The sequence below is a fragment of the Phalangium opilio genome, unplaced genomic scaffold, assembly GCF_054372755.1.
Source record: "Phalangium opilio isolate 3A_F unplaced genomic scaffold, DU_Popi_V2 ptg000011l_1, whole genome shotgun sequence".
NCBI lineage: Eukaryota > Metazoa > Arthropoda > Arachnida > Opiliones > Phalangiidae > Phalangium > Phalangium opilio.
The window spans coordinates 10,799,798-10,826,305 of NW_028324147.1; the positions used below are offsets into that span (position 1 = coordinate 10,799,798).

At 39.1% G+C, this 26,508-nt stretch overlaps 2 protein-coding genes across 3 annotated transcripts; one reads left to right on the plus strand and one right to left on the minus strand.

The window, feature by feature from the left end:
• The first annotated feature begins 4,544 nt into the window (after window positions 1-4,544).
• On the plus strand, window positions 4,545-8,950 carry LOC149712115 (uncharacterized). The gene is made up of 2 exons (XM_089856020.1): window positions 4,545-5,598; window positions 8,546-8,950. The coding sequence occupies exons 1-2, from the start codon at window positions 5,374-5,376 to the stop codon at window positions 8,873-8,875; spliced, it is 555 nt and encodes a 184-aa protein (XP_089712146.1). The 5' UTR covers window positions 4,545-5,373; the 3' UTR covers window positions 8,876-8,950.
• A 2,346-nt stretch (window positions 8,951-11,296) lies between these two features.
• On the minus strand, window positions 11,297-15,531 carry LOC149712116 (uncharacterized). Of its 2 annotated transcripts, none has more exons than XM_089860698.1 (4): window positions 14,642-15,531; window positions 14,326-14,567; window positions 14,117-14,251; window positions 11,297-14,033 (listed from the first exon to the last, which is right to left on the minus strand). In XM_089860698.1, exons 1-4 carry the CDS (start codon window positions 14,731-14,733, stop codon window positions 13,999-14,001), a joined length of 504 nt encoding a protein of 167 aa, XP_089716824.1. In that variant the 5' UTR covers window positions 14,734-15,531; the 3' UTR covers window positions 11,297-13,998. The 2 variants fall into 2 exon arrangements, with proteins under 2 accessions (XP_089716824.1, XP_089716825.1); XM_089860699.1 differs by having other exon boundaries at window positions 14,110-14,251.
• Window positions 15,532-26,508: the final 10,977 nt, after the last annotated feature.

Below are 26,508 nucleotides of genomic sequence, written 5' to 3' on the forward strand. Positions count from 1 at the left end.
TTTCAAATGAAAAAGCGCTTAGCTTCTAATTTAACTTCATCATACCCTCTCTGCACAGAGAGACTAAATGTTCAATTAAGGGTGATATGAAATAGCAGTAAAGTCTCTTAAAATCCAATTAAAGTTAACTTAAGCAAAGGCACCCTGTGATACCTGTCGGGAATCCCTCATACCCAAGTAGCAAAATCTACGTTGGGCCAACGGAGTCGGCTCGAGATTCAACCGACACTGCCCTATAGTGCCACAAAATGGTCGGTAGACTTTCCTTTTGACAGTCGAAATGTCCTACCCGAAAATGGGTCGGTCCGGCGGTTTTCCAACCTTTTCAAACGCGCACGGAAAATTTTCGGGATTTACTAAATGAGGTCGGGATAGAAATTTTGCCAGCACTTTAACCGACTCTAAAAAGTAAGCGTGGCCAGCTCTTACATTATCAAACAAGAAGTCGGCTTTGCTATCGGGTTATGGTCGGATTATTAATCTAATTGTGGTCGGCTTTATCGACTGTTATTTGTCGCATTTATGGCTTTTTGTGGTCGGCTTTATGGCTTGTTTAGGGTCGGCTTTATGGCTTGTTTTGGATCGGCTTTATGGCTTGTTTAGGGTCGGCTTTATGGCTTGTTTAGGGTCGGCTTTATGGCTTGTTTAGGGTCGGCTTTATGGCATGTTTAGGGTCGGCTTTATGGCTTGTTTAGGGTCGGCTTTATGGCTTGTTTAGGGTCGGCTTTATGGCTTGTTTAGGGTCGGCTTTATGGCATGTTTAGGGTCGGCTTTATGGCTTGTTTAGGGTCGGCTTTACGGCTTGTTTAGGGTCGGCTTTACGACTTGTTTAGGGTCGCCTTTACGACATGTTTAGGGTCGGCTTTACGACTTGATTATGGTAGGCTTTACGGATTGTTTATGGTTGGCTGTAGAATTTTTTAAAAGTCGGTTTAGAGATCTTTTACTGTAGGAAATGCGAAGTTACTCTAAAGATTCCCTCCCATTGGACCGAAATCCCATTCAACCGAAACCAAAGAAGGGAGGTCCCATTGGACCGAATTCCGCACCTTGGGCGGTTTACGAAAAGTGGAGATAGTCATGAATGACTGCACTTAACGTTAGTGTACACTGCAGTTATCTCCGATAAAAACGAAGTAGCAATGATTTAACCGTGGAAACGGTTTTAAAGGCTTACGTAAATTTAAGGGAAAGCTAAAATAGGCCGTAAACCGTAACATTTTCTTTAATGTTACTTTAAAATGATACTTAAAACGAGAGATTTATATTTATATCAAGGTGAATAAACATATTACACTATATTGTTGATTCTAAAATTTTATTTTATGTTTTGTTTGTAATTCAAATCCAAGTATCTTTGATTTGTGTTAAAACATAAGAAAATAATATATAGCTCCCTATAAGTATGAAACGTAGTACATTTTCATACTACAGCATTTGCTCCCAAATTTGGCGCGCTTACGCTTTTACGCCCCGTGGGAGAAGTTTCGGTACTACGAGTAAAAGGGGGGCGAAACCATCGCCGCCACCTAAGGTGCCCGCGAAAGGCACGATGGGCCGGGGAAATATCGCCGCGCAAGTAGAGACACAAGATACTCCTTACCTCGTACCAGTGTAGGCGCTAGCCTCGTTCGTCAAAATCTCGCGCCATCTATTAATTTATTATGATAATTTTGCAATGTACTTACTCAGTTATAATTATCATAATAATAATTTCAAGACTTTTAACTATTTAATTACGATATAAAATTTGAAAATTTTCTAAACAAATATTTCAACTTTTTAACGCCAAAAGCTCTTAATAGGTGGCATTAGAAACTTTTTACAAATTGCAATGGAAGAAAATGCTGTTTACATGGCTTAAATGGAGAGTTTCATACTTATAGGGAGCTATATATTATTTTCTTATGCTCAAAATAACGAAATTTTAAATGTTTAGTATTGATCGGTAGGTAGTCGGATATGTCGACCTCTCGACCCTTGTTGTAAATATGATAAAAACCCATGTTATTTGGTAAGGCGTTGAGCAGCCGACCTAATCCTTCCATACACCAACCGACTTAAAATGAAACTATCAGCCAACTCTATTTGTTTGTTCTCACGTCCGATTTCAAAGCGGAGCTAGTAACTGAAGTTGGATAAGAGTCGGACTTTAGTTGTACGTGCCGATTAGACCATAAACCGACGAATCTACCTCGAACCGACTCAAACGCGGAAGAAGCTTCATAATCTGAAATCTTTAGTATGATCGGCAGGTAGTCTGATATGCCGACCTCTCGTCCCTTGTTGTTATTTTGATAAAAACCAATGTTAGATGGTAAGGAGTTGAGCAGCCGACCTAATCCTTTCTTACACCAACCGACATAAAATGTAACTATCAGCCAACTCTATTTGTTTGTTCTCACGTCCGACTTCAAAGCGGAGCTGGTATCTGAAGTTGGATAAGAGTCTGACTTTAGTCGTAAGTGCTGACTAGGCCATAAAGCGAAGAATCTACCGCGAACCGACTCAAACGCGGAAGACTCTTCATTACAACGAGATCTGAAATGTTCCGTGTGATCGGTAGAACGTCGGATATGTCGACCTCTAGACCCTAATTGTTATCTTTCATTTGATATAAACGCATGTTAGTTGGTAACGAGTCGAGCAGCCGACCTAATCCTTCATTACATTAACCGACTTAAAATACAACTATCAGCCAACACTATTTTATTGTTCTCACGGCCGACTGCAAAGCGGAGTTGGCAACTGAAGTTGGATAAGAGTCGGAATTTAGTCGTAACTACCGACTAGACCATAAACCGACGAATCTACCTCGAACCGACTCGAACGCGGAACACTCGTGTTACTGGGGTATAGGCGGTTCTCGTATGACCGAATCCAATAATAGTGAATCTCATAACCCATAAACTACGTCACACTCTTATGGGGGGAGGGGGTTTCTAAATTTGTGACGGTCCGTGACAAGGGGAAGGGAGGGGTTCTTCGATGCGTGACGTCACATTTAGCATTGGTTTTGTTACGAAGTCAGTAAGAGGCCGATTGGCTCTCTTATGTTATAGAAGAAGAAAGACAACATTCCATAGCCCACCATTTCAATAATTTACCAAAATTGTTATTCCATCATCGCTTAAATAGTAGAAAATTTAAGCAATTATCTACTATTTACACCTTTATATAGCCAATTTATATAGCGCATTTAAAATAAATAGCGTAAACTCTCTCATGTCTCTGTTTATTCGCCCCTATTATTTGTGAGGATGAATCAAATGCCCCTGGGATTGAAATGGTTTCGATTCTTTGGCAAATTTTCTAAATCTCAAGCTCGATTAGTCTGTTTTCGGTGACAGTGTCGAAACCTAAAAAGTGTGCCCCTTTAACTAAGCTTTATGGAACTTTTTGAATCTTATAAAAAGCACATCCAGACATTAAAATTCTTAAGGTCAATCAGAGGGAAAAAGCTTAAAACGGAAGAGAACTTGAATTTTCAGCCGAGCAAAATATTTCTGAGAGGGCGGCATATCACTCAAGAAATTAATCAAATTAAATTTGTAAATTAAGACAAATCATAGTGCGGAGGGGGGGGAGTTAAAGAAATGTGACGTGGTTTTTAGGGGAGGGGTCTGAGAAAAGCGTGACGAAGCGTGATCTGGGGGGACGGGGGGTCAGAAAATGCTTTTTTTCGCGTGACGTAGTTTATGGACGGTCCCTTACTTGTGGGCGGTCATTTTTAAAGATTGCGAAATATTTAACTTCAAACTTTAAAAGCCCGTCTTATGGACATGAAGGAACCAGTTTATTTTAATATTAGTGAAATCAGTTGAAGCACGTTGTTTACCTTTCTGGCCCAAATTTTTCAAGATAGACTGATGAATTCGGATTGGAATTATATTTCATTGTGTGCTTCAACTAATTAAGGGTAACGTCCCTTCGAGTTTTAAACCATTTAGGTCAAGTGGTTTGGGCTGGACGTTGATTATCAGTCAGTCAGGAATGTGATCTTCATAAGTTCACCCGTGGAAGTGAACGGCGAAGAAAAGGATACATTTTTTGAGATTTACAAAGGGAAAAAATCAGGGATATATTTAGTAACAAAATACAAAGGGTAAATTAGAATCTATGTAGCAGCTGTACCGCGCCCACATGAGAAGGGATTTTATGGAAATCCTTTGAAAATTTCCGAAACTTAACTACGACCCGCAAAACAATGGATGATAGATTTAGGTTCGCGAGCCGCAATATAAAACTCGGCGGGCCGCGTGTTGGCAATCACTGACTTGTATATAGATTAATAATTTGGCCCTCATTAGATACGGGCTCGTGGAAGTGAACGGCGAAGAAATGGATCAATTTTACCGACCCGAAGACATCTTGAAAAGTGTACGTTTTTTCCTATAAAGAACTAAGGAACAACCTATTTCCATTTTTTTCTATGACCTATTTAAATTTTCTTTTCATTGCACTAATTGCGCGACCATTTTCAACAATTAGTCGATTAGCAATGCACCATGAGGAATTGACATTCACGCAATTTTTGAGCGAGTTATTTCAAACGGTATTGTGCAATAGGAAGTTTTATTTTTGTGTGAAGAAATTTTAAAATCGTGTTCGGATATTTTCAGACCGGTTTTTAATTTTTCAGTCAAAAACACATCAATAGGGTTCAAAGACAAAATTGTCATTATATATTACCGAAAACTGGTGTTGGCCTCATGGTATTGTGTAGTTCTGTTTAACACGGTCTGTATGTCAGCAAATGCACGAATCAAAATTATAGGATGCACTTTGGTCTTAGAGCAATGCCAAATATTGAAATGGTTAAAAATGAAATTCAGTGAATTCCCAAAATCAACACTAATATGTATCATATATTTATAACCTTGCAAACACTGATTTGATCTAATCATGGATTTCTGCTTTGATTCAAAAAGTGTGTGTTTAACTTGGTCATTCATTACAATGTGTCGATAAACAGGGTATCGGTTTATTTTGCATTCCGTTCTCGATGAATGGCGGCTTTATCTACAACCACTACACGTTTTCGAACACGGTCATCTTCAGTCAGGTGGTCCTGTTTTCGGGTGTACCACAAAAGAGGGAACAGACCTCGGCCGAAGGACTAATCATTTTCTCGGACGAAGTAACTCTGGCCCTGCTGGTCAGTGGGTTTCTTGTAGCTTTAGTCTCCACCGTCATAAAGTTCTCCCTCCCATCACCACCAACTTTGAACTTCACTTGGACAAAGTTTCGACGCTCTCTCATCTACAAGGGATGGATTCTAGCCATGAATCTTTTTCGTGTCCGTAAGTCCTTCTCTTCCACTTTTCGTATTGGCTTTTCTCTTTATAAGATATACTTATTTTTGTTTCAGCCATGTTGCACGTGGATATATCTTGGACGTTGTCATCTCGCGTCTTAATTTCGTCATGGTTGGTGTTAGCATTTGTGTTGTCGGTGCTACAGAGCAGTCATTTCACCACCAACATGTCTGTTCCCGTATACTTGACCATCGACACTTTCTCAGACATGAAATTCTATCCGCACGCCACCCTGAAGGTTGCACAAAACTCCTTCGAATCCAGATTTCTCTCGACAGCGGTAATGAAAATTCCTCTAATTTCAGGGACTCCCAAGCAATGTGCCGCGATGCAATTTTATTTGTGAAATTTGAGATTTTTCAGATTATTTTTGGATTTTTGAATCAAAAAGTCTTAAATATAGTTTAGAGACGAAATTGGCATAATAAATTACCGAAAAAATTGTATGCCATGTGGTGTGTTTAACTCATTAGATAAGTTTGACGCCTTCTCTCGAGAAGTCTAATCTAGTGACCGGGCTAGAGGGTAGCTAATGCATAATTTGACCAATATTTTGGTCATAGAGCAAAGTCTAGTATTTAAGTGTATACATGGAAATATGTTTAATATTTTTATAATCGGTCATGAGATGTGTCGCATAAACTGTTCTGTTTCAAAGCCTCATACAACCCACCCCACATCCTTATCCCGTAATATATTTCACTTTCAGCGATCATCTTTTGAAAAGCTGGTCGACAGAATTTTAGTATTAGTCTTTATTAACTATGAGGGAAAATGAATTGGCACAATTTTTTGACATTTTGGGTCTCTATTTTAAAAGATAGTAGCATGCTTAATTTTAAAACTTGCGAAAGCGAAGATGGTCATGGATTCAAATAATCGTAGTGCGTACCAACCCGGCAAAATTTTAGCTTCTATAGTAAAACGGTTCTGGGCTGGTGACGAGGGGTTAGTCATTCGCCAAAATTTTGTACACCTGATTACTGATTTCTGAATTTTTATGTTAATTTCGATGATTACTTATCGAATTCCTTGATTTCTGTGATTACGATTATTTTCGGTGATTTCCATGATCTTTACAAAAATTTCCCGTTATTGCCGCAGATTACTTGTGATTCCTGTTTGAATTCCAATGAATTCCGGTGATTTTTTGGGTGAATGCCGTGATTACCACTGGATTCTTCGTGGATTTCAATGAATGCAGTGATTATTTGTATTTCAATTGATTATGATTTTTCATTTGTATTTTCGAATTCCTCGATTGATTATGTGTGATTATTTCACGAAAGGTGTGATTACCGAGGTGATTACAAAAGATTACCAGTAAATCATGTGATTATTTCTGATTTTCTCAAGATTTCATGCCATTTCCAGTGATTATCGGAGATTTTTGATTACCCACAAAAATTATTGTGATTACTGATGATTTTCTAAGAATTCTAGAAATAAAGTAATAGATTTCTTCGGTTTTGTACACCTGATTATTCAAGTGACTAACCCCTCGGCTGGCGATGATTAACAGTCAGCCAGGACTTGGACTTAGATAAAAATAAATAACAATTAATTAGCTGAGCTGTACTTTCAATTAAAATTACATTTCAGTCTGTGGAAGGGAGAATTTTTGTCAGAAAAATTACATTAAGATATAGGAATAGAGTTCCCTTTTACCGATGAATCGTGAAAATCTTAGAGTTGGTCATTTAGCCACTAAAAATAATTCAGAAGCCGGCGTTTGGCTTCATTTCAAGATATCCTTCCATTGATCCGAATTCTCAATGGACTAAAATGTGCCGAGTTTAAGAAACTAATTCCATCGATTCGAATACAAGTGCAATACGACAAATTATGAAATTTGTATGATTTTTCCTGTTTAACATGTTCCACGTTTAGGTGGGGATCAGTAACGGAGCACAAACAAATTTTAGGTAATTCAGGGAAAAAGTCTCAGATGAAAATTAAATTCATTCGGCTTTATTTTTGCTACATTTTAAGGAAAAGTTTAGTTTACCAAACATTAGAATTTAATATAAAGGCCAAGTTAAGAAGATAACGAAATCGATAATAAGTAAATTAAACTTTTCCTAACTATGATTAATAATAGTTTACCCTGAAATTGAAGAGTAGAGTAGCGCCATTTTTTTAGTCATGTGAAAAAAGGGCACTCACGCCGTGATTACTGATTGATTCAAAATGATTTTTATTGAAAAGAAAAAATTTTCTATAGCAGAAGAAGCTGCTAGTTTTTTATGTTCAGAGTTTTATTCCCAATATGCATATTTTGATTATTGACGGCTCTAAAACAATGTGAAAATTATAGCTTATTCGACATTGAAAGTTTCTTAAAATATAGTGAAAGATATAACGGATATTTACGATAGGGCCATGGCTAGGATTGAATAATTTGCCGAATTTCTTCAGTAAAATAATCAAAAACGTACAGTCGCGCTCTGGCCTACGTTATTTTCAATTTCTACTGTTGATAACTCTAATTCTACAATGTAATGAAAAACGTTCAAATGGTCGAATGCTTAAAACATATTAATATAATTTAGTTCATAAATCAGTATAATTGTCAAATTTTCTACTACTTAAGCAGTTCAGAAGTGGTGACACGTGTGCTAGATATTCACGTTGGCACGTTCCTACTCGACAATTTTAGGACCAATTAATTCAACATTAATCGAAATTAGGAAGTCTTTTTTTTATGGATTTCGATAACTCCTAAACCATACCTTTGATTAAGGTCTAATGTTAGGTATTCTAAAATTTACCTTCAATTTGTTTTCAAATATAAGATTTAAATAAAATTTAAGATAAGTCTATCACCTAATTAGGTGAGAAATAAATATATTTTGTTCGCTTTAATTAAAAGTTAAGTATAATATCAAATAAACTGTTTCAATATACGGCTTAGTTTACAGTACTCCTTTACATAATTCAAATAATTCTATTATCGTGTCCCAATGGTAAGCACTTATTACCGCTTTCAATGAACGTAAACCGCCGAAGGTGTGGGGTTTCCGAACTTTTGGTTGTATCGAACCTCTAAATATTGGCTACAGCCAAGTGGAAATTCGCTGCAATGGGAGGGAACCTCATTGCAAGCGCATATTTTGTAGGCGTCAAAAAGCCTGGCCGAAGCTTGCATGTGCAAATTAAAGCTAATTTGGAAAAGGTCTACTGACGCCATTGTAATGAAAATGTTATATATTCTGGGTGTGTTGCAGGCAATGAAAGACTCGAGAGCTTTTCAAATCGAGCTTCAATTGGCGATCAGTGGCGAGAGTTTCGACTTCGTGGATTTAGCATTCAGTGAGGACTACCAGCGCGCGGTTAGCGAGCGTTACTTTGTCATTCTGACCAACACGTTCCTCTTGAATGTTCTGGCCTCGATTTCCATGGAGAAGGACCAGGGCTTCAGGTACTACATCTCGCCTCCCCTAGCGCCTGTCATTCAAGGTTTCATCATCGACCGAAACCTTTCGCGAGAAACTATCGAAGGAATGAACTTGAGGCGAGTTAACAAATTAAAAACCTTTCCTTCAACAGGATATTGAAACGCTTCAATCACTACTTTTAGTCCATTTTAAAAATGAGGGAAGCGTTTTCTGATACATTACTATTTACGTATATGCAGGCTTGCGTACGGTTTCGAATGCAAGTCATTTGAGAACGCTATTCAAATGAGCGTGAAGTACCTATGGGTGCACACGTGGCAGAAACCGAAGTCGGATGACCACTTATTGTCCATCGAAGACAGCTTCTTTCCATTCATGCTCTTCTTCGGCGGACTTGTAATAGCGCTCATACTGCACATCTACCAGCAAGTGATTGGGCATAGATCCATGAGAAAAGCCAAGCGCTTCACTCTAGAACTAGGTCATCATCAATCTCCGATGGTGCTCAAAGTTACGCGGAGAAAACGCCCCGTACTGGTCTTTTTAAAAGATTAAATTAGACATTATACACAACAAAATCCGACGATTGAGCTAGCTCAATGCTCTAATAAATAATACAATATGAAAGGATCAATGGATTCATAAATATTTCATCGAATAGAGGCTTTTCGACCAATTATTTTCGACTTAAATGTTCAAGTTCTCGAACTTAAGTTTGACGATTGATTGAAATGACATTTTTCATTCAGTTTCAAGATAAAAACTTCACAAACAGGCATTTTAGTCGCTCTTTGCTAGAAGTTGACACGCTTATTTCAGGCTGTTCAAGGGCTCGTAATAGTAGCCACATCGTTCGAGTGAATAGCGCTATCTTTTACAATGATTTACCGTGCATAAAATCAGAGTGAATAGCCCCTCGATGCCCTACCCTAAACAGTGATAAAATTATTACCTCTATAAATTTACTTATGCTGTAATTGTAATATTCCGGCGAATCGAAGAACAGATTTATCCCCTTGATGAGTTTGCAACATAGACTTATGCCGATGCACACTTATCGCATCTTATAAATTTCTAACATGAACTTACGCCCTGAACCTTTTGAAAGAGAAAGTTTAGTTATAGTGATTACCCATTTCAGTTATTATCCCCTCGATTAGCAATGCTAAAATGATCAAACCCATAACGCTCATTCAACTTTACAACATAAACTTATGCCAACACATACTCATCGCATCTTTTAAATTTATAACATGAACTTATGCCCAGAAGCGTTTGAAAGAGAAAGAATTCGGTAAAACACAACTTGAGTTTTTTCTTTTATTTGTGTAAACCCCGAACTTTTTAGCCATATCGTAGTATACGATAGGCTCTTAGTTTGACCCGAGCCGTCGTAGTAGTTGTAGTAGTAGTAGTAGTAGTAGTGGCCGGGGTTGTCGCTTCGTTATCGTCAGATTTTAGCTTAAAAGGAACTTTATATTACCACAATCCACCCATAGGGGTTACTGGGCTCGGTTAGAGATTTAATTTTAATTAAAATTTTTTCAGGTCAGACCCGGGAATCGAACCCGGGTCGCTGGCGCTATAGGCAGACATTCTACCAACTGAACCAAAGAGACTTGATAGAAACTCCGAGTTTTTTATTATTTATTCTTATCTCTAAAATGTCGGGGTGATGTGGGGTGGGGTACCTCTTAATCTGTGGGGTCGGAAACTTTTGAATTTTTATCTGTGGGGTCGGATACTTATGAATTTGTATGTTTGGGGTTTTTATATTTATTTTCTTTTTATGTATGTGCTAATTAAATAGATAACGATTTTCCCCGTTTCCTACCGCGCTCCTCATGTGTTTCGTTCTCGTTCGGTAGCTATCGTCATCTATGTTATGTTTGACTGGAACGTTTTGGCGGTTAATTCAAATGTGGGTTTAGATAGAGCTAACATAGTGTTAAATGAGCGTTAGGCGTTTGATCATTTTAGCATTGCTAAAGGTAATTCGAGGGGATAATCACTAAAATGCGTAATCACTATAACTAAAGTTTCTCTTTCAAAAGTTTCTGGGAATAAGTCCTTGTTAGAAATTTATAAGATGCGATAAGTGTGCATCGGCATAAGTCTATGTTGTAAACTCATCGAGGGAATTATCACTAAAAACTATCTGTTCTTCGATTCGCCGGAATATTAGAATTACAGCATAAGTAAATTTATACGGTTATAATTTAATCACCGTTTAGAGTAGGGAATCGAGGGGCTATTCACTCTGATTTTATGCACGGTAAATCATTTAAGCATTGAAAAAGATAGCGCTATTCACTCATTAGGGTAAGGTATAGAGGGGTTATCCACTCATTAGGGTAGGGTATAGAGGGGCTATTCACTCGTACGATATGGCTACTATTACGAGCCCTTGGGCCGTCTTGTTATTTATTGTATAGAAAGTTCGGATTCTTAGAAAAGTCATGGTTTAAAGTATGAGAAGTTTTAAAGAGAGAATGAAATTTTTCGTTTTATGTAAGCAATATTTTTTATTTTATATATTAACGATACAAGTAAATTACAAAATTTAAACTTTACCGTTTTCTTAATTTTTTGTTGCTAACATAATATCTGTAAAATAAAATATATGAATTAGTACTAAAATTAATTAATGATCACACGCTTATACCAATATGCAACCATCTCGTAAAACTAGCCCCAGTCGTGTTGTCTTGAAACTTGATGGCTTAAAAATAAAATGGTTTTCCTACCGTACGACGTGAAACGTGACACGGAAACTGACGGTGAAGGTCGAGAACAGAGAATATAGTATTGGAATAGAAGGCAGGCTCGATATTTCTAACCACCATAAGTAATCCCTTTCCTTTTCCGTTTATGACGTACTAAATGCTAATCAATGAGAGAAGCCAGAAACTAATAACGAAAACAAAGTTCTAAAGTCTGTGCTATAAAATCAAAATAAAAATCATAATCATAAGCCTTTTTTAATTGCATTAAGACATTTATCTTTTTTGGTTAAAAACAATTTTAATATATAAAAAGGGGGGTTGAAAAGACGATCAGCCTGCCAGCAAGGGTCAGACCAATTCTTTGCAGAGCCTCTAAAGTGCTCCAAAGTAAAAACCACCAGAAATGTTCAAAGCACTCTGCCTTCCTGCAAAACTATTAAATTAACATTAAATATACTATTTTAATGAAATAAAATTTCTTAAATAATAGTTATATTAGCAATACATAATTATTTAACTTTAATCATTTATTTATTTTATATTGCAAGGCTAAAAATAGCAATATGGTTCTAGCCTTTAGTTCACTTATAAATTTATTCTTGCCCAAGTTGTAGACTTGGAGTAATATTCTTTATGTTCTTTAAAGGGTGATTGAGGAGCTTAAGTTTTAGATTTTTTATTGATAACCCTTATTACGTTGATTTCGTTATGTAACTTAACTTTTAGAATTACGAATAACTAAATTTTTAGGATGATTTCAAATGGTAATTATAATTAATTGAAATTCAAATACAAATACAAAGTATTCATACTTGCATCCTTGATTACGTTGAAAATTGGCAAAAGAGGGTAAGGAAATGAATGAAAATAAGGTTCAAAAGTTGAGACGTAAGTAATTTTCCCGAAGGTTACAAATAGAGACTTACGACAAGAAGCCACTTGTGCATGGCAAAATTAGTGTGTTTTAATTAGCATTAAATAAATGCCTGTATTTTAATCGCTATTCATGTGTAGTTTAGTTAGTATTCAGTTGCAACTTTTGTATGTATTTTAATTAAATCCTTGTAATTTAGTAATATTCTTATGAAATTAAGTATTCATTTCTAATAAGCCCCTTGTTCATGGAAATATTGGTGTTTTTAGGTAGTATTATATAAATGCCAGTATTTTAATCAATATTCATTGTATTTTAGTCACTATTCCTATAAAAAGTCAGTATTAATATTCTTATGAAAAAAATAAATTTTTATTTGTAATATTTGTATGAAAAATCAGTATTTCGTGGTCATTAAATGCTCTTAGTCGAATACAAAATCTGATTATTTTAAAACTATACAACTAGAATAACCTATAGAGTTAAGCGACTCTGAACGGCTTCACAACCAATAAGTGACGTGAAAAAAATCAATTCAAATTCAAATTTCGCCCCAGCAAGGATTCGATTAGTCAGGTTGCATGACGTGATTAATCCGGGAAAGAACTAGAATAAGGGTCTATTTGGGAGATGACGTAAGGGGTTCAAGTCACCTGCGGCGGATACGGAGCTGTCGGCACCAATAGGGTCTTTGTAGAATTCTTATGACTAACCCTGACCCATCTTGTAGCAGATGAAAAACCGATATAAAAAGATCACTGCGTAGTATAAGCCAGACTTGTAAATTGTGATAATTTCATCCCCCCCTCCAAAACCCACTTTTCTTGGGTACCCTGGGCTCCCTAGTGGACAAGGGTAAATAAATAAAAAAAACTTGACTATCATACTGAGTAATACAACTATTTTGGTGTCGAGGAAAAGCCGCGTATTTTTAACTTTTACTTTCACTCTTGATCCTAGAAACCGCGTCACACAAGGGAGGGAAGGGAACAGAGGCTAGGGGGTAAGGGAGAAAGCCCAAAACGAAATGTGAGGAAGGGAAGGATGCATTCCGGGCTTTCCTGCCACAGTTTTGAGGGAAAATATTCGTCATTTAATTTTTCTCTCTTTTTTGAGAGCTGATTTAGTCTGTCGTTATGGGGGAGAGTTCTCATTGCCCCGAATTTTTCAGGGTACCCGGGTGGTATCCGAAACCCCCTAAAAATATTTTTCCAGGGTGTCCTGTGAATTTTCTTGGGTGTCACAGGCTCCCTGGCACCCCCTATTTACAAGTCTGGTATGAGCAGGTTCAGGGTTGTGCTCAATGTAACGCGTGTTTTATGAGAATTAAATAAATCCAAATGTTATGTTATTAAGACTGACTCGTTTCTGAGATAAGTATAAAACATTACAATGGCGACGAACCGGTTTACCTCTCTCATGGGTATATAAGGTAGTTACGGAGCTACTCTTTTTCCCTGATTATCAATTTCTGGCCAACGCCTTGACCGAGGCTTAGGGAAGAGTGGAACGATTCCTTTGTACTGACCGGTACATCACCTACCATGGCCCTATCTATCCTTGCCATTGATTCTTCCATTCGACTTGCGTGATGACCCAGAAAACCTAAATGCTGCTTGGAAGAAGTGGTGTAACAAGTTTGAGAACTATCTGGTTGCATCTGGGATCAAAGATGTAGTTCGTCAGAAAGCATTGTTACTGCACTGTGTGGGTGAGTCTGTCCAAGATATTTTTTATGCATTGCCGGGAAATGAAACAACCAAAGACTACGAGGAAGCTAAGAATCTTCTCACCACATACTTCGCTCCAAAACAAAATGTCGATTATGAAATTTTTGAATTTCGTGAGGCGATACAGCAATACCGAGAAACAATCGATGAATATCACATCCGTCTACGTTCGATAGCAACTTATTGCACCTTTGCTGATTTGGACCTTGAAATAAAGCAGCATATCGTACAAACCAGCACATCGAAGGGTTTGCGAAGAAAGGCGTTACAGGATCCTACCATTAGTCTTATTGGTAAGTCTTATTGGCCTTGCTACATATTGCTGAAGGTTTATACCAAACTTCTCCGATGTGACGGAACCATTGCGCACTTTAACTAAAAAGAATGCAACATGGCTGTGGACGGAGGCGCAGAATACAGCTATACACTCTCTAAAAGCACACCATTCGCGTGAGACAGTTTTATCGTATTCCGATCCGCTCAAGGACACTGTTGTGCATGTCGATGCCAGCCCCACCGGTCTAGGAGGCATTTTGTCACAGATGGACAAACATGGTCAACACTCCATCATATCATTTGGCAGTAAAGCGCTTACCGATGTGGAAATCCTTTATTCCCAGACGGAACGAGAAGCATTGGCTGTTGTGTGGGCATGTGAGCATTTTCACTTGTACCTACATGGAGCATCGTTTAGAGTGGTTACCGATCACCTTCCGCTCTTAACGCTCCTTGGGAAACCTGTTGTGTTCGTTAGTGCAATAATAATTCACGATTAATTCAAATTAAATATTAGGTTTATTACTTTAGCGAGAGTAGTACACAAGGGACTGCCTCGGTTGAGGGCCCGAATAAGAATGTTTTTATCCCAGGAGGGAATACCCCTGGGCTCTTAATACCAACTATGTGGTGCCCTCTATTGGCAAGTTTAGGAACTTACATTTTATCATTTAAATATTTGTACTTTTGTTATCGGACATAACAATACTTCCCCCTACGTTTGAGACTTTTAGGAATTAATTGACATTCAAGATTTGATACATTTAGATTTTTAAGTGTTAATTGACATTTAAGAATGAGGTCTCGCGGGAGAGGTAATAATACATGTGTGGTTTGTTCTGGTAAAGTCAACGGAAACGTTCCGGTATTTTAATTTGACGTTGACCCTTGGATGTTGCGATGGACTCTGGGATGCGAGGTGGTTCCGGAGGGCGTGTTTTGTTGATGGAATGACATCAGAGCGTGCTCGAATTCTCTCCAAGGGAATGGGTGGAATGGGGACGTCAGGTTGATTAGATGGTTCTGTGTTTTCTTGACGATCTGTCGAGGTGCTACCTAGGGATTCCCACATGAGGTATTCATCAGACGAGGGTGGTGATGGTTTGGGTGCGTCATAATTATGGCGTGATATAAGTTGGTTTTTGTGGCGTCGAATTTCGCCACGAGCGGTCATTACGGTGTACATCATACTGCCGATACGTCCGGTTATTTCGCCATTTCTCGCCCTTTCCATAGCTGTACGCATATACGGCGTCGTGTATTCGGAATGGCGCTTCATCATCGTAGTTGTCTATGTCGGCGTCCGGCGTGACAGTTGAGGGATGACATAGATCGAGGCAGGAGGTAATCTGCCTGTGTGTGTGTGTCGATATTTTTCGAAGGGCCTCCTTGACGGTGCGTACCCTCCCCCCCTTCAGCAAGGCCGTTGGAGGCGGGGTGGTATGGAGCGGACGTAAGGTGTTGAATACCGTTGAGACTGGTGAACGACGCGAATTCTCTGCTGGTAAAGCAAGGACCGTTGTCGGTGACGAGAACTGGCATGATGCCAAAGCGAGCAAATAAGGTCACGATATGACAATTTCAGACGTTTGGGAGGTCGTGACGAAGACCTCCAACCATTTGCTGTAGCTGTCTACGACAATGAAGAGGCACTGGTCTTCGATAGGGCCAGCAAAGTCGGCATGGACGCGAATCCAGGGTTTCGTAGAATGGGGCCATGGATAGAATGATTTGGCTGGTAGAGCGGCGTGTTTGCGGCAGACGGCGCAGGTTTGAGACAGCGTCTCAATGTCCTGATCAATTCCGGGCCACCAAATCCGTGAGCGGGTTATGGCCTTCATACGAACGGTACCCATGTGGGAGATATGAAGTTCTTTTAGCAGTGTTTGACGGTGAGCCTCAGGGATAATGACGCGGTTACTCATGAGAAATATGCCGTTGAAGTACGGGTGGAATCTTATTTTTATTTGGCCAGCACTTTTGTAAGAATTTCCCGAGTTGTTGTAACGTTATATCCTGTTTAGTGGCTGCATCGTGTTCGCGAGCTGTGAAAGGACTATTGTTGGTGAGATCTTGAACTGCAAACACGTATTTTGCTGGCACCGGTGTTGCGGCATGTGTTAACGGTAGCGGCAACCGACTCATGGCGTCCGCATTGGCATTGGATGAGCCTTTGCGAAAACGCAGTGTATGAGTACGCAGCCAAGAGCAGCGACCATCGCTGAAGACGAGCTGCAGCCATTGGCGGAAGTAATTTATTGGCAGCCAGTAATGTGACCAGGGGTTGGTGATCGGTGTACAGCGTGAAGTGCGTCCATGCAAATAATATTTAAATTTCTTCACGGCGAAACAAGGGCAAGGGCTTCCTTGTCTAATTGAGAGTAGTTTTTCTCAGCGGGTGATATGCTTCGTGACGAGAACGCGATGGGATTCTCCTGACCATCGATAAGATGCGAAAGAACGGCCCCTACACCTACTGGTGAGGCTCACAAGCGAGGGATATAGCTTGCTTCGGATCGTAGTGCACGAGTAGATTGGATGATTTGAGAGCGATCTTTGCCGCTTCAAAGGCCGTCTGTTGAGCGGGACCCCAGGTCCAGGCGGTGGTCTTCTGAAGGAGTGCGTAGAGAGGAGCCAATTTCGTTGCGTTATTTGGGAGGAAGCGCGAGTAATAGTTGAGGAGGCCGAGAAACGAGCGTAACGTTTCTAGGTTCTCAGGAGCCGGTGCGTTCATTATCGCGTTCATTTTCTGTTCCTGCGGATGTAGGCCGTGTTCGTCTAGTTTGTGACCTAGGAATTCGATAACGGGCTGAAGAAATTGACACTTCTCCCTCTTCAATTTCAAACCGTAGTCGCGAAGCTTGGTGAGGACGGCATCTAGTATGGTTAAATGATCGGCGCGTGACTGACCCCCGACCAGGGTATCGTCCTGGAAGGGCGTAACCTGCTTGATATCGGACAGAATCATTTCCATAATTCTTTGAAAGATGGCTGATGCGGAGGCCACCCCAAAAGGAGACGGTTAAACTGGAATAAACCCAGTGGGGTGTTTATTACTGTAAATCGCTCGATTTGATTATATGCTTCGCGTAAGTCGAGCTTAGAGAAGAATTTGCAACCGGCTAATGTTGCGAATATGTCGTCGGGTCGAGGCAAGGGGTATTTGTCAATGTTTAACTGTGGGTTAAGTGTCGTCTTGAAATCGGCGCAAATACGGAACCCGCCTTGAGGTTTTTGGACTGCAACTATGGAAGAAGCGAAGTCCGCGTAACGGTATGCTATCGATTGGGCGTGTTATCAAAACAGCATTGTCCAAAACAGCTTTTTCATAAACGCATTTGCCATTATAGCCATTTCTCGTTTCAGCGCATTTTGATTACAGCGTTTATATCTTCAGCGTTGTTTCGTACGCCTTTTCCAAAATATTGTTGTTTTTCTTCATTGACTTCCCAAAATAATATGCCTTTTCCAAAAAATTATATTTTATATTTACTTCCGATATAACATTACTCCATTTTGCATAATATTGTTCTTTGTTTTATATACTTAATATATTACTTACTTAATATATACTTATATTTCCCTCCCTATCAATCACAGTTTGGGCGGAAACAGCAACCGCTGTTTAGGGAAATGGCGCTGTGTTGAGAAACGCGGAAACAGCAACCGCGGTTTTGCTTTCACGCGGTTTTGCAAACCGCTCTTTTGGGAACCGCTTTATTCCAAAACGCTCTTTTCAAAACCGCTCAACTACCCGTGAACCCGCGTAACTGACCTTAGAGATTACACTTTCACTCTCCATGCGGCGGAGCTCTTCGGCAACGGCTTCCTGCCTGGCGTATGGAATGGTGCGGGCTTTGCAGAATTTGGCTTCAATCTGCTCCTTAACGTAGAGTTTGGCCTTTACGTCTTTTGACTTTCCCAAACCAGGAGTGAAAAGATCTGCATGTTTATTGAGCAGTTGGTCTAAGTCGGAATCTCCGTGGGTGACGTTATGGGCACTGGTACATGCGCCGTTGTGAGATGCGAACGACGGAAGAATTACCAGGTTCGAATAGAGCCATTTGCGGCCACAGAGGTTGGGTTTGGAACCTCTGATGAGTAGTAATGGTAAAGTGGCCTGACGACCACGGAATGCCACCATAACATTGGCTTGCCCCACAATATCAATAGCGTTCCCCGTGTAAGATTCCAGTTGACGTGGAAACGGTGTTATGTCAGGAGTAGGGTTTATTGTTTCGAATTTCTGCATCTTCATCATCGTGAATCCCGATCCATTGTCAATTTCAAACGTGATGGGTGTACCATTTATTTCCAATGTGACAAGTCCGGAGATGGTACCTCCAGGTCGACAGGGGACACGTTTGAGATAACGTGCGTGTCAGGCTGTGCTGGGGTTTGGTTCGTAGGACCAGTATCTAGCGGGACCAGATCGATATGATAAATATCCGGGTCATATTCGTCGTAGGTCGTGGAAGTTGACACTACTGGCGGCTCGGTTGCAATGTGGTGGGAACGGTGGGCGGTTCTTTGCTGTGGGCGTGCCTTGGACGGGTCAGGGCAATCAAGCTTTTGCAAGATGGCCCCTGCGGTTACAGCGAAGGCATGTGGCGTCAAGATACGGACACATGGGTCCCTTATGTTCCTCACTGAGGCAGCGAAGACAGCGGCTATAATCTGGCTTCGGTTGGACTGGTTTGGAAGTGGGTTTTGACGGAGGAGCCTTCATTGTAATGGGTTTTGACGGAGGAGCCTTCATTGTAATGGGTTTTGACGGAGGAGTGTTTTGTTTTTGGTCAAAGGTCACTATATCCTTGCAAGTATGGGTAACAGGAGGAGCGTTTGACGTTCTAATAAAACTTTTGGCTAGAAGTTCTGGCAAAATTTCCAGTTTAAAGAAATCTTGCGACTTTGGTTCCATAACTATCCAAAATTCTTTGCATGGAAAAATTCTTTGAATGTAAAAATCCACCTTAGTCCAAATACAAAAATCAGCGTAAGACCTTCCAGTTACAAACAGTTGCGCTTGGACTTGGCAAAAATATTCGTGGCTTCTTTTTAGCGTCAAGTTTCCAGATTCGGTGGTTTCTAAACAATGTTTAGAATCAAAATCTTTGCATGGTTTGTCTCTCATAGTGTAAGGGCACTTTATTTCTATCAACCCTTTACCACAGCAATCGCAACATACCGAAGCATCAGGCGATGCCCCTAGGTGAGGGTATGCAACATTTAAACAGAGACCAGTAAGCTCTACCTTCAAATTTTGATGTTTAGATTCCATTTCCGTAATATAAATTTTTCGCGCGGTTTCTTCGTGAGTTTTCCCCCATTTAGTGGCTTCAGTTTGAAAAGGTTTAGTGTTCGGATAACAAATTAAAGATATCAAAGAAGCTGAAGGCATAGCCGGATCACTATGACATGCTTTTTTAAAGTTTGACGCAGTTATACGGCCTGCACGAAAGCGGTGCCATAATTTACTTTCAGATTGCTTCTTGGTTTCCCTTTCTACCCGTTCGGCTTGTTCATTTGTAAATTCCAATTTCAGTGTGTTGAATTTTAGCGTACATTTAGTTTCATCATACAGTTCTGTTAAAGCAACTGGATACCCTACACTCACACACTTTGGAATATAGTTTTCTTGGTACTTTCTGTGGACGCTAAAATATGAGCACCGAAGTCCAACCTTAAAAAGTTCTTCTTCTAACTGCGAGTGCTCATCTTTTGTTATTATAGGAACACACTTTTGCTTTAAGACGCATGATTTTTTAGGAACATTAGTATAATTCTCCACAACCTCTCCAAATATGCCATCTAGTTGTTTTTTTTTCCGTGACGCAGAGCTTAGGTTCATTTTCGAAATTTCCGAGTAGGAAGCTTTCTTTGTTACAGGAACCGACCAGTACGCTGCAACACCAGTGACTGTTTTTACTTCCCTATATCGAACAGCATATTCAATGTAAAAAAGCATGTGTGCACGACTCGTCGAAACCAGCCATGCACGTACAATGCGCTGATTGAATGGACCCATCATCGTTACTAATAACCCAAGGTTTAAGGGGGGGGTCTCCCTTAATCTCTGAGAATGCATCACCTGAAAGAATTATACGATTAAACTATTTGCCGATGTGATATTGTAAATATCTCAGTACATACAGTGGCCAGAACGATAATTTTATCCCCAAGTTGTTTTACTAACAAATCTCTCACAAAACCACTCACAAATAGATTGTAAGCATACATACTTTTATAGTTTTTAAAGTTTTCCTTTGTAAAAGGCGAAATACCCTCAACAAGATACATATGAATGTCGGGGAAAGAAGTTGGGGGTAATAGTGAAAACGTCTCACGTTCCGTTGGTATAATTTAGTTAAAGTCCTTCACTTTTAAAACATAAGAATCTATATGGTTTATGGTTGAAATCTTCTCTTTATATCTATCTTTAACATTTTTCTCACTTAAACTCTCATAATATGTCGACATATTAGCCATGTTAAACTTTTATTAATCCCAAAGCGGGAAAATGTCTAAGAAAGAACCAACCAAAAAATAGTCGCCTAGGTTTAAAACCCCCACGGAATGGCCGCTCTCAAATTGGAAAATTTATAACATGGAGGAAGTATACTTTTTCCTCATTTATACTCCTTGGTTTTCAATAAGCAGTCTACAAACTTCTTACCCCTTTCCCCCACTGAAATAACTCTACATAAGGCACAATGAAAATTACTTCGTCACTTTCGTTATGAATAGTTGTCAGAACTACACTAAATATTTAAGTTGGTCCAAAGGGAAAAAAGAAGGTAAAAACATGGATATACATATTCTAAACGGAAAACAATCGGAGATACGGAATATTACTACTGTGATATGCGCAAAATTTGCAATGCGTCTATTATTTCACGCCAAGGAATCTGGTCAAATGGACGAGGGAACGCTTGGGTTGAAGGTCAACATGCATCACACGAACCAAACAACTCTAAAAACTTGGCAGAAGTCGCTGTCAGCAGGCATTGCAAATAATACCTAACGAACTAATGGGTTTTGCGGCGTACTTTGAAGATACTTATATAGGAACTAGGTGTCGTGGGCCGTTATTTCCTATTTCATTTTGGAATGTAACACGAACGTGTTAAAGGCGAAAATGTTTTTTAACAAATTTCAACTATTTAAAAAACATCGCCAAATGGTTTTTAATAAATTTTGTTATTCGCCAAACTGGTTTTCGTTAATTTTCTTATGTTAAAGTTGGCGAATTGAAATATTCGCCAACGTGGTTTTCGCCAATATGACCCCAAATCCTTGATTTGTTGCATGTTGGAACTTTCGGAGTCGGTCATCGGAAAGAGTGGTCAGAGCATATATTGTTGCGGCGGGACCTTCCAAAAAGTCCGTTGTCATTGTGCAGTTGGGTTGTGGTACTCTCGAGAGGGCGTCAGCGATGAAAAGCTTGGTACCAGGAACATAAATTAATGTCGGGTCATACCGCGCCAACCGCAATGTTAGGTGCTGCAGCCTCGGAGAGAGAAGATGGAACGGCTTCCGGATAATGGTCTGTCTGCACTGTTAATGGGGCGGCTGCCACATAATAATGAAAGTGTTCGCATGAATATAAAATGGCGAGCAGCTCCTTTTCAATTTGAGCGTAGCGCTTTTGTGCGGATGTAAAGGTCATCGACGCGTATTCAATAGGTTTGCCTTGCTGCAGAAGTACGGCACCAATTCCATGTTGACTAGCGTCGACGGATACAGTGTTATGTAGTTTGGGATTGTAAAATGTTTACACTGGCGCTGAAGTGATGGCTTGTTTCAAGTCGTCATAAGCGTGTTGGTGGGTTTCGTCCCATTGAAATACTGTGTCTTGTTTCAGAAGAGGTCGTAGGCGAGCTGTTCGTTCGGAATATCCAGAAATAAATTTTTCCATGAAGTTAACCATGCCCAGAAATCTTAGTAGTGCCGGTTTGTCCGCTGGTGGTGGTAGTTCTCTGATCGCTCCAACTTTCTCCGCATCAGTTTCGACGCCCTTGGGAGATATGATATGACCGAGATATTTGATGCGGGTAACGGCTAGCTGAATCTTTTTGGAATTAAACATCAGTCCTTTTCTTCGCGCCCGTTCCAATACTGTATATAGGATTTTGTTGTGTTCTGCCTTGTTTGAACCGTGTATAAGGAAGTCGTCTGTGGCAATTCGTGTTCGAGGTATATCGCCAAATATAGAATTCATTATCCGTTGGCAGTATTCTGAAGCAGTGGGTATCCCATAGGGTAGACGCGTGAATCGAAAATTTCCGAATGGCGTTGAAAATGTGCACATTCGAGAGCTCTCTGGTGTAAGTTCGATTTGCCAAAAGGCCGATTTGGCATCCAGTACGGTGAAAACTTGGGCATCAGATAACTCGGTGAAGATTTGTTGGGATGTTGGCATGGGATAGTGCCTTGTTCAAATTTCGGGGATCCAAATAAATGCGGATGTCATTGACTGGTTTGGGAACCACGACCATTGGATGGAGCCATTCTGTGTGTTCGGTGACAGGAACTATTCTAGAGGGCCGGTAGGTCCTTCTAGATAAGATCCCACACCCTCCCGTAATGTTAAATGAAAATTCACAGATTTTCCCATAGGAATAACATGGGGTTATTGGTGCTCCTGCACATCGAATCATTTAAAAACTAAAGCGAAGTTACGTTTCGGAATACTTTCAAATTAACAAGTAACTATTCAAGGTGTGACTTTTTCAAGTTTCACCAAAATTAATTAAGTCTAAGTATGTTAATTTAATTAAAAATGTAAGTACCTCAAAAGATTATTCTACAGCAGACGACGCTAATTGTTCATTACTCTAAAGTAGGCGACGCTAATTTGCCATTTCACCGCCTTGAAACTTTAACTTGATATTTTTCAATAAATATAACACTATATTTATTAAAAATTTCTCTGTCGGGTCTAATTTTCGTTTAATTATGTGTCTCGGTTGAAATTCTATACTTAAGATACCTTTTTAATTTATATTTTAGATGTTAGTTTCGACCAAGGCTTACTTAGGCCATGGATTTATAATAGAAGCTTACGCTTCATGGATATTTCACTGTAGCCTTCAGTAAGGCATTTTGATTTTAAACACATTTATGTCATAAAAATTCGCGCTGATGACGTAGAAATTGAGGCAAACTTTTTTCTTTCGGCGCGCGTGCGCGCGCGCTTTTCTAAAAATAATTTCGCGCCCGCTATTAAAAATTAGAACTCGATCATGTTAAAAACTTCAACCCCCCCTCTGAATTTGCCTCAAATTCTACGTCACAAACGCGCGTGCCAGGCTGGTACTTTTTCAGACGAGGAATAAATGTTGTGCGCGTTTTAAGGTGAGTGAAATATCAAGGAAGCGTAAGCTTCTATTATAAAATCATGCTTAGGCAGACTATTGAGTGAGTCTATGCAATGGGTGATTGTAAAAGCTTGAAGGATAGATGGATCAGTGTTGGAAATAAGGATTTTTCTAAAACAGGACCTGTGGCCTAGGTATTTTAATTAAAATAACTGGCCACGGTGCCACTCACTGTAAACGTACAAGGGCAGTGAACGCAATGTCATGGATAATTGCAATCGTAAAGTGGACTGTAAAAGATACGGCTTTGATAGTTTAAAAATCGTGGCAGGGTGTTGGTTTTGAAGTTGACTATAAAGCTCGGGTTCTAAAACGAATTGTGAGCCGTATCTTATAAGAATTAGTAGAAGTGTAGAACCATTTTTAACCTCGTCCTAGAAGTGAAAAATTTCGCATTTCAGGCAAGAAATTGTTTTATAATAGACTAGCTGTTACCCGCGGCGTCGCTCGCGTGTAATAAGAACTTCCATCGAAAAGTTATAAAGAAAGGGTAGATCTTACTGATGACTAATATTTTTGTAGCACCCTAGGAGCGAAGGCACTCGGGGTTTCCCGTAAGCCCGTCGGGACATTTTTTATTACTTTTCTCGCGGACATTATTCCATAAAGAAGGGTTGTGAAGTTTTTGGCCGCCATTTAAAAAAAATAGCAACAAATCGAGCCCGAAGGACCATTCAGCCCGTCTATAGGTTAAAGGAAACCAGTGTACTAAATATTTGTGAAATCGGTTGAAACGCCCGGACTTTGTTGCGTAGAGAAGATTTTTTTACATTTCTGGGCGCCATTTTTTAAGATGGCGGCGGATTGGAAAAATCTTTCTTAGTACGCGCCTACTACGTATGAGTAACGTTCCTGCAAATTTTCAGCCTTCTAGGGCAAGCGGTTTGGGCTGGGCGTTGATTATCAGTCAGTCAGTCAGTCAGGACTTTGATTTATATAGATATAGATTAATACAAATGCAGACTGAAGGAACAGATATTATATAAAAAGGACTTGGTTTGCCCAAGCCTAAAAATCAAAACGATAAGAGTTTTTTTCCAGTTGACTGAAGCGCGGATATTTTATTTTTCTATATAATCTTAAAGACAATCCGTATTTTACTACTCTTTAGAATTTAATTCAATCTCCTGATTTTACTGGTAATGGATTTATTTCCTATAAATTAATTGATATAAAAAATTACTTATCTCAGATTTTTCAAAAACAATTCCATTTTCGTAAAATTTTATCATGAAAAATCTGAGATAAGTAATTTTTTATTTCAATTAATTTATAGGAAATAAATCCATTACCAGTAAAATCAGGAGATTGAATTAAAATCTAAACAGTAGTAAAATACGGATTGTCTTTAAAATTATATAGAAAAATAAAATATCCGCGCTTCAGTCAACTGGAAAAAAACTCTTATCGTTTTGATTTTTAGGCTTGGGCAAACCAAGTCCTTTTTTATATATTTACTATGTTTCTTAGTTTATTATGTACTAGACGAACTGTTAGATGAACGTAAAAATTTTTTTTTTATTCAATTTACATATTTAAATTGAATTCAAAACGCTTCAAAGAGTATTTTTGCCTGGTAATACATATATTATTAACAGAACAATGAATGAAATATTTCTTCAAATTGATGGCCCCATCTGTATTTTATAGAGATTAATGTATGAAAAATGTGTTTCGAAAAACCTTGAGCTAGTGATAAGACGTTGTGGCTTAAGAATAAAGTTTTGTGAATTCCAAATAAAAGGTCACATGGAAAGATTGGTTTTATATAAAAATATGTCGCAACGTTGTAAACTTTGGGAAATTCTGCTCGATTTCTTACATCGTAGACATGCCGATAAGATGTTCAGAAGCGCATTTAAACTTCTGTTCTAAATAATCGTCATTTTAATATAAATGTCATTATGCTAGCTGTATATGTACATTTAAGTGTACAGACATACACATGAACAAAAATTTCAAAAACATTATGTATGCTTGGTTGAATAGTAAGAGATATTACGTATTCATCGGTGGCAGAAAACCATTTGACAATGATAGGTCTGATAACATGTTTGCATTGCAGAGAAAGAACACGGTGGTATTAAATGTTGATGGTAATCGAATGAAGGTAATGTAACTTCCATGATATGCCACTAAACCAGTACTGGCATCATTAGAATTTGACAAAATTTTCCTTAACATGTTTATCCGCCAATCTTTTTGAAGTCATATCAGAAGTGAGATGAGACTAGAAGTGGAAGGGCTCTGGCATTGGTAATAGATCCTGGCATTAGTGAACAAATTTGAGGATTTTACGCCGCTTCAATCGAGCCTACGCTAGAGAGAAAAAAATTGGTCGAGTTCCAAAAAAATTTCTTACCCCCTTCCCCTAAACCTAAAGTGGCGAAACACGGACGCGGGTGCTTGAATCTAGTTCGGCCGTCTACCACCGCGAGCGTCTCAAGTTTTGGAGGGGAAATTCTGAAACCGCCACTAGAGGGCCAACCGTTGGTGTGTTATCAAGAATATTCACTTTCGCCGAGTGAAGAATTTGGTTAGCTCAGTACTTCTAGTCTCATCTCACTTCTGGTCATATTTATAATGTGGTTGTAATGCAGAACATTTCAATGAAGCCCTAGTATATTGACTGAAGTTTCAGATATTGAAATTTTTTCTAGTTATTTTTATACACTCAATCCTTAATCATTATTTAATTCAATCAACTGATTTTACTGTTAATCGACCTAGTCCCTCTAAATTAATTTAAAAAATTACATATCTACGCTTTTTCAAGAACAATTACATTTTCCCAAAACATTTTATC

Bases quoted from the DNA above. Each gene is read 5' to 3' on its own strand.
- LOC149712116 (XM_089860698.1), bottom strand. From the start codon at position 14,733: ATGCTCCATGTAGGTACAAGTGAAAATGCTCACATGCCCACACAACAG. The intron at 14,568-14,641 runs GTAAGCGCTTTA...AATGCCTCCTAG, and splicing joins AATAAAGGATTTCCACATCG to ACCGGTGGGGCTGGCATCGA. The intron at 14,252-14,325 runs GTAGGATCCTGT...CTTTATTTCAAG, and splicing joins ACTTACCAATAAGACTAATG to GTCCAAATCAGCAAAGGTGC.
- LOC149712115 (XM_089856020.1), top strand. From the start codon at position 5,374: ATGTTGCACGTGGATATATCTTGGACGTTGTCATCTCGCGTCTTAATT. The intron at 5,599-8,545 runs GTAATGAAAATT...GGTGTGTTGCAG, and splicing joins CCAGATTTCTCTCGACAGCG to GCAATGAAAGACTCGAGAGC.